Here is an 8,006-nt window from a genome sequence, read left to right as displayed (position 1 = left end):
ATCAAAGGATTGTTCAAGGTTAGAAAACAAGACACAAGATTACCTTACACACAATTTATTGATATTATTGACTAATATCATGACATGAGAAATAATGACAGCAAATGATTATGCAAAATAACATAACAAAAAGGGTAAGTAAATGAAAAAAAAGATCATACTTACTAATAAAGCAGTTACAAAATAACAAACAATAATGGAAGGCTGGTGAAGTGACCAAACTGACAAAATAAAATAACACAAGAATGAGGCTACATTAATAACAATAGGGTAAGTTACAAATATTTTTTAAAAGTCCAACTTATGGCATACATCATGTACAAAAGAAAAGGGTAAACAATACAGTTAATACAACAAGCAGAATCAACCAAATATATCACTGAGAAATAATAATAAAATACATTATCCAACAAAAGAAAAATGAAAGTACAAATCAAAAGTAGAATAAAATATATTCCATAAGACCACAATGAGATGGAAATGCAGTCAATGGTTTGGCTTGGTTAGAAAGGGGTACCTGATAATAAGCCTTAGTCAAATCTTATTCAGAAAATATCTAGCTCACTAAATTTATGTAAATCCTCATCAATGGTACACGATGACTCAACATGGAAGACAGTGACGGAATTTAAGGATCTATAATCAATGGCCATTCTATATGTTCCATCTGATTTTTTCACCATCACAACAGGGAAACTGAAAGGAGATGAAGATGGCTGTATAATTCTCTACTCTAATAGATCATCTACCTCTTTCTCAAAATGAGGTTGTAAATGAATGGGGACTGGGTAGACTTTTGCTCTTAACTTATCAGAAGAGGCAAGAATGATATCATGTTCCATAGTTTCAGTACAACCTGGTAATTCAGAAAACACATCAGAAAATTCCTTTAGTAGGATCTTTACATCACTGGTCTGATCCTTATCAAGCTCAGAGGAAACACTAAGATAACTGAGCAATTCATCACTTTCATGTCCATCTGGAGTCAAAGGCAAATGAGGATTTGCATCTAAGGCTTCATCTAAACAAAACTGAACAGTTAGTGGAGATTTATGTATCACATTAAGATCTTCAACATCAGGAATATTAGCCAAAGAAACACAAGCTCCCCGATAATACGTCTTAAGTAAGTTTGCATGATACAACTTTGACTTTCCCTTTTCAACTGTCAGATAATCAACATCATTCTTACGCTCCAATACCTTGTAAAGACCACTCCACTACTGTCAGGTAAAAGGACTAAAACTTCATCCCCAGGATCAAATTTCCGATCTTGTGATTTCAGATCAAAGTAAGTTTTATACCGACTAGAACTAATGTCAGCATTTTCAGCGGCTATTTTGGCACTTTCAGAATGCTTATCTTTCAGTTCTACCACATACTGATACGTAGTCATATCATCATTACTAGTTTCTTTGTTTTCCCATAGTTTACGTAGGAATGCAAAGGACCCCTAACTGAACGTTCATACAAAAGTTCAAAAGACAAAAACCCAGTGCGGTCACTTGGTATTTCTCGTAGTGCAAACAATGTAGGAACAATATACCTGTGCCAATCTTTAGGCTTATCACAATAGAGTTTATGGAGGCAAGACTTTAAAGTGGAGTGGAAATGGTCAACTCTTCCATTTCCACTAGGGTGATAAGGGGTTGTGAAAAGAGGTTTTACGCCCAACAGCTATGTAACTCACTCATAAGTTGTGATCGAAATTGGCTACCACAATCTGAAAGAATTTCACGAGGGATACCAAAACGAGAAAAAATGGACAATAATGCTTCTGAAACTGAAACTGAATCAATCTCACGCAGGGGGACAGCTTCAGGAAAACCAGTTGCACAGTCTACCAGGGTCAAGATGTATCAATGCCCTTCTGCTGATGGAGGACTTAATGGACGAACTAAATCTACTGCCCCTCTAGAAAAGTGCTCTGTAATGATTGGCACTGATTTAAGTGGAACTGGAGGTAATCTGCCTTTGGAAGACATCCTTTGATAATGATCACAGGATCTAAAAAAGTCTCGAACATCAGAGCTTAAATTTGGCCAAAAGAAATTCTCCTTAACTCTAGATTCCGTCTTCCTGTGTGAAAAATGACCTGCCAGGGGACTTTCATGGGCACGAGAAAGAACAAGTTTACAACAGTCAACAGGGACTATTAGTGTATACTTTCCTTCATTACCTTTAAATGTTGAGGTTTCACACTTTCTGTAAATAAGGCCAACAATTTTCTCATACAGAGATTTATCTTCCTCTCCAGTCTCTACTTTCTCATGAATGGAATGTAAGGAAGCACACGCAATTTGCAACCGAGCAAACTCTTCTGGGGTAACTTTAAGAGGTTCCAACTTTGGCAAGACTAAACGATGAACACGTTTAACTCTGGAAGATATGGTTTCAACAACTTGAGAAATCTGATCAGGTACTATTTTACGTTGAATGTTAACATTTCTAACCCCAGGGTAATTGCCTACCAGATCACTACAAAATTTGATAGCTGCTCGCAGAGCATTTACCCAACCATCATAGAACAGACATTTGAGATAGCAACGGACTTGAGGAAAGATATTCAATCTACCCAAATAATCAAAGACCTTAACTTTCTTACACAATGATACATCAACATCAGGTAATACTTCTTCAGACACAATGATACATGACCAACCAGTGTCACGAAGGATTGTAGAGACCCAGGATCCATTAACTGTACCAGAGGTTAGTAATTCCCTTGGAGTAGTATCATCAAAATAGAACCCAACTCTGATGTCACTTTTAAATTTAGATGAATTTTTGGGACAATTTGGTTTGATATGTCCAAACCCTTTGCAATAAAGACACTGAATTGTCACCTTACTGTTACTGGATGTAGGTGGTACATTTCCCTCTGAACTATGAGATTTTGGGTTTCTCTTATTTTATCCACTATTAATCTTTGGGTATGCATTATGTGCAGAAGCCCAAGTATCAGGTAGCTCTACAGCAGCATCAAGGGAGGAGGTATTACGTTCCTTGATAAACATTCTTATGTCAGATGATAGAGAAGATATTAACTGATCAAAGATCATGAATTCCCTTATGGATTCATACGACTTCTCAATATTCCTATATTTCAGCCACTGATCAAACAATCTACCAATATAAATGGAAAATTGTTGATATGTCTCCCCAACTTTGATCTTACTGGATCTAAAATCCATGCGATACTGATCTGGAGTCTTGTTAAACCCTCTAAGAAGAGCTTTCTTTAGAGCCTCGTAATCTCTAGTAACTTCAGGAGAAAGAGAAGTGTATATGCTTACAGCTTTACCGGTCAACAGACTCCCCAGCTGGACAGTATACGTGGCTGGTGATACTCCAAGAAGACAAGCCACGCGTTCAAACCTCACAAGATAAGACGCAATATCTTCTCCATCCCAGAAGACAGGCAATGAGGAACGACAAGATATATTTGCACTTGCTCAAATACAAGGACTACTATTAGTTTTAGCCATTTCAAGATCATGAGCCAACTTTACTTTCTCTCTGCCTCAATCCTAATTTTCTCTGGTTCTCTCTCTTTAGCTCTTTCATCTCTATATGCTATTTGTTGTTCTTGAATATACCTAGCAGCATCTACACCTGTGAGTTCTAAAGACTCTGCCTGCTGCCTCAAGACTTCAAATGTATAATCAGACATGATTGGGCAAGAGTAACTCACCAAATAATAGATTACACACAATAATACATCTACCACTAGAAAGCCACTGCCTGCACCTTGTAACAGCGATGACCAACACGCTCGACCAACAGAGCGTTTACAATGTGCATGAGTAGACTGCTTCAAACAGACAATAACCGCCCACAAAAATCTCTATAAGAATAACAAGCAAGTACTACATACATTCAATGAGAAAATGCACGCCTCCGGGCCCCAAGGATGGCGAGGATTCTGTAGGACATATCCTGACTGAATAATAGATAATCCAGTATATGTATCCAACCTGAACAATCCTGGCAAGGTTGCCACATGTGAGTGCCAGGTTCTTAATATTCAACAAATAATCAAAGGATTGTTCAAGGTTAGAAAACAAGACACAAGATTACCTTACACACAATTTATTGATATTATTGACTAATATCATGGCATAAGAAATAATGGCAGTAAATGATTATGCAAAATTAACATAACAAATAGGGTAAGTAAATGAAAAAAAGAAGGTCATACTGACTAATAAAGCAGTTACAAAATAATCTTTACAAACAATAATGGAAGGCTGGTGAAGTGACCAAACCGACAAAATAAAATAACACAAGAATGATGCTACATTAATAACAATATGGAAAGTTACAAAAATTAACAAAAAGTCCAACTTATGGCATACATCATGTACAAAAGCAAAGGGTAAACAGTACAGTTAATACAAGCAGAATCAACCGAATATATCACTGAGAAATAATAATAAAATACATAATCCAACAAAAGAAAAATGAAAGTACAAATCAAAAGTAGAATAAAATCAACACAGACAGGCGTTAAGTAAATAAAGAAAATGAGTCCCCCTCTACTGTCAGATGATCGCAGTGTACATATATTCCACGGTAAACACTGTAATCCCTTTCCACAGAGAAGAACAAGGCGACGGAGCTCCAAATACCATGAGAAATACGAAGGGAAGATGACATGATCAGCCAGGCCTAGATCAGATGTTTTCGAGACGTCTCTAAAAAACCGGGTCCTATTCAGTAAACAAAATATCAGAGAACATTACATGAGCGATAATTCATTTTCTTGATACAACAAAAAATAATAATACCAAAGGATACTGTCACTATAACTATAAAAACAAAATAAACGAAAATTGTCATACCTCAATAGCCAAGACTTCGCAGCGTAATGAACCCTGGCTGCCGAATCACAACTGATCCGCTCAAAGGATTCGACCAAAACACCGAACCCTGAACCTTCTAATTCGCACAATAAGCTGTGTGAGAATGCAACAAAAATGAAATAAAAAGAAGAAAAGATACTTTCCTTCACAAGCAGTAGCAACATGAAGAACAGGAGGAAGAGATGGAGAAGGCGAGGGTGATTAGGAAGCGAGTGAGGAAGATCGGAATAATAGTAACAACAATAACGCTAAACAGTAAAAATAATAATAATGATAATGATCATATTAATAACTATAATAAGAATAATGATAACAATAATAATCATAATGGTAATGATGATAATAACAATAATAATAATAACAACAATGATAAGACTAATGATAATGATAATAACAATTATCATAATAATTATTACAACAATAATAACAATGATACTAACAATTATAACAATGATACAGTACTAATACTAATAAAAAATATTATAACAACAATAATAATTATTAAAAATTATTATCATTATAAAAATAATAACGATAATAACATTAGTAACAATAATAATGGCTATAGTACTGATAATAGCAACGAGAACGATAAAGATAATGATCATAGTAATTATAACATTAATATCATTAATGATAACACTAATAATGATAATAAAAAGAATAACAATAATAATACCAATACCAAAAAAAACGTAATACAAATCATTGAAAAAAAAGAAAAAGAAAAATAGCCTCAGAGCAACGGTGCGAAGCGGTATTGCGGCTTGACAGGGGACTATGGCCGGGCGAGGGCGTGGCTCGTGTGGGTCGGAGGCGTCAGGTGCGGGAAGAGGGTGAAGCGGAGAGTGCCGGGTCGGAGAGGAGGGTGTGAAGGGAAAACGGTTGGGAGAAATAGTAGGTCTAGATATGTTTCGGTATATGTGTGTATGTGTATATACATAGTTTCTTTCTTTATGTATAGATGCATGTGTATATATATATATATATATATATATATATATATATATATATATATATATATATATATACGCATATATACATATATACATATATACATATATATATATATATATATATATATATATATATATATACATACATACATACATACATACATACATACATACATACATACATACATACATACATACATACATACATACATACATACATACGATACGATACATACATATATACACATATATGTAATAATAATAATAATAATGATGATAATATATATGTGTGTGTGTGTGTGTGTGTGTGTGTGTGTGTGTGTGTGTGTGTGTGTGTGTATGTGTGTGTGAGTGTGTGTGTGCGAGTGTGTGTGTGTGTGTGTGTGTGTGTGTGTGTGTGTGTGTGTGTGTGTGTGTGTGGAAAAGTAGAAAGTGGGGGAATATGAGGGAAAAGAATGGGAAAATCAGGGAGGAAACGGATTAAAGGAAAAAGGAAGAGAAAAAAGGAGGAGGCGAATAACGTGCGTAGGAGAGATAGAGAGAGAAAAAAAAAGAAAGGAGAGAAGGAAAAGAAAGAAAGAAAGAAAAGAAAAACAAGGGGTGGGGCGAGGAAAATGGCGGACGTGGACTGACAAAAGGAGCCTGAGAGGACGAGTTCGGTTAGCCGTCTTATCTGATGTGAAGTTTTATTGTGCAAGCATTTATCCAAGTAGACTTTATAGGCAATAAGTTTCGAAATAACAAAGACCGGCAAGCGTACAACATTGCGGTTAAAACCTCCGGGACCGTGCAGGTTGAAGGGACTCGTTTCTACCATAATGTAGACCGGCCTATCTGTCAGAGACGAGCTCTCGCGAGATCCAGTCAGCAAGAGTCGAAAAAGCAACACCCGCATTCCGTTTGTTACCCCAAGCTCTGTTTACATTGTCGATGTTCTTGATATAGCTGGCAATGTTTTTCTGCGACAGGTTATTGAGAGCTCGCATGCGCTGAGGTTCCGCCGTAAAGTTTTATGTTTCGTCGATTCCTGCGAGATGGTTAATCGAACCTTGTAGTAGCATGTTGCTAATATTTGTTAAGTATTTGGATAAGGCAGTTAAATTAGACTTTCGGTGTTCGTCCAGGAGGAATCTAAACGTCTTGTCCAGCTTGAGTAAACCTCTCAAATTTAAGACTGTGGCCACATCGTGAGGCAAGCTAGCTATGATGTGTTCCTCGTCTCCTCTTCTTCTCATCTTATCACTACCGTCGACGCCTCCTCCTCCACCAAGGGACGCACTGTCGATATTTAAATTCCCTAAGGATCTCTCGGTATTGTTGATGGTGTATAACAATGTGTCGTAAAGCGAATTCTTAGCACTCTCGTAAATGGGCACATTTTGACCACCCTCTCCAATATCAGCAATAAGTTTTCTCTCGGTGTAAGCTAGATCGTGTAAAAGCGAAACAATTTTAGCATTGCTGAACAGACGCACTAGCGATAGTGCGTCTGTATTTGAATCACGATGGGGTTGATACATCCACTGGGTTAGAGCTCTTCCCAGTTCGTGTAGACACTCTCTGGCGTACTTTGCGTTGACCTTCATTCGCCTCTGTTGTGTCTTCGAGAACGAATTGGCAGTAATCTCTTTTCCATGACGGTCAACGATACGAACAGGACCATGGCCGCATTTTGCCAGAGCCGTTTTTGCTAACAATACCCCGGTGCCTATGCTACTCCTATTAATGCCGGCTTGGGTCATCTGAACAACTGACCTGAACCAATCAATAAAGACTTTATTTTTAAGATGATTATCGCTTGGGATTGCTTGTCCCCAAAATATAGGAACACATCCTTGTAGTAGAGCATTTTTATCATCTTTTTGATCATTGTTATTCAAGATGCTCATTATCTTTGTTGTATCTTCGACCGTTAACCTATCGGTTATTCTAATTCGAGTTATTGGTTTCTCGTCCATTGTATTATCACTCGGAAAAGTAATGAATAACAAAGGGACATGTATGCTGATTGTTTGATTTGTATTAGGTGATGATGTTAATGGTAGTGGTGTTGGCAATACATCATCAGGGGAGCTAGAAGTAAAGGGAATCAAGAATGATCCCAAATACATTAATCTTTTATTATGTTTGTTTAAGCTTGTGCTCAGGGATTTGAAACCTTCTACCGAAAACGGATCGCTTATTT

The 8,006-nt window shown here is 36.8% G+C and overlaps 1 protein-coding gene across 1 annotated transcript; it reads right to left on the bottom strand.

Moving 5' to 3' along the window:
* Nucleotides 1-545: 545 nt before the first annotated feature.
* On the bottom strand, nucleotides 546-6,807 carry LOC138861938 (uncharacterized). Its single transcript, XM_070122412.1, has 11 exons — nucleotides 6,677-6,807; nucleotides 4,845-4,958; nucleotides 4,543-4,712; nucleotides 3,513-3,651; nucleotides 3,085-3,378; nucleotides 2,180-2,886; nucleotides 1,908-2,031; nucleotides 1,452-1,633; nucleotides 1,193-1,335; nucleotides 808-1,031; nucleotides 546-696 (listed from the first exon to the last, which is right to left on the bottom strand). Exons 1-11 carry the CDS (start codon nucleotides 6,805-6,807, stop codon nucleotides 546-548), a joined length of 2,379 nt encoding a protein of 792 aa, XP_069978513.1.
* Between the last annotated feature and the right edge of the window lie 1,199 nt (nucleotides 6,808-8,006).

The sequence above is a fragment of the Penaeus vannamei genome, chromosome 6 (assembly GCF_042767895.1).
Source record: "Penaeus vannamei isolate JL-2024 chromosome 6, ASM4276789v1, whole genome shotgun sequence".
NCBI classification, from domain to species: Eukaryota; Metazoa; Arthropoda; class Malacostraca; order Decapoda; family Penaeidae; genus Penaeus; species Penaeus vannamei.
The sequence above is the reverse complement of the archived record's forward strand: the minus strand, read 5'-3'. Positions and strand labels throughout refer to the sequence as shown.

What these genes read in the sequence shown, in the direction of transcription:
- LOC138861938 (XM_070122412.1), bottom strand. Translation starts at nt 6,807, where the DNA reads ATGCGAGCTCTCAATAACCTGTCGCAGAAAAACATTGCCAGCTATATC. An exon ending in AGGATTGAGGCAGAGAGAAA is followed by an intron (nt 3,379 to 3,512) that starts GTAAAGTTGGCT and finishes TTATCTTGTGAG; the next exon opens with GTTTGAACGCGTGGCTTGTC. An exon ending in AGCACTTTTCTAGAGGGGCA is followed by an intron (nt 1,634 to 1,907) that starts GTAGATTTAGTT and finishes TTATCACCCTAG; the next exon opens with TGGAAATGGAAGAGTTGACC.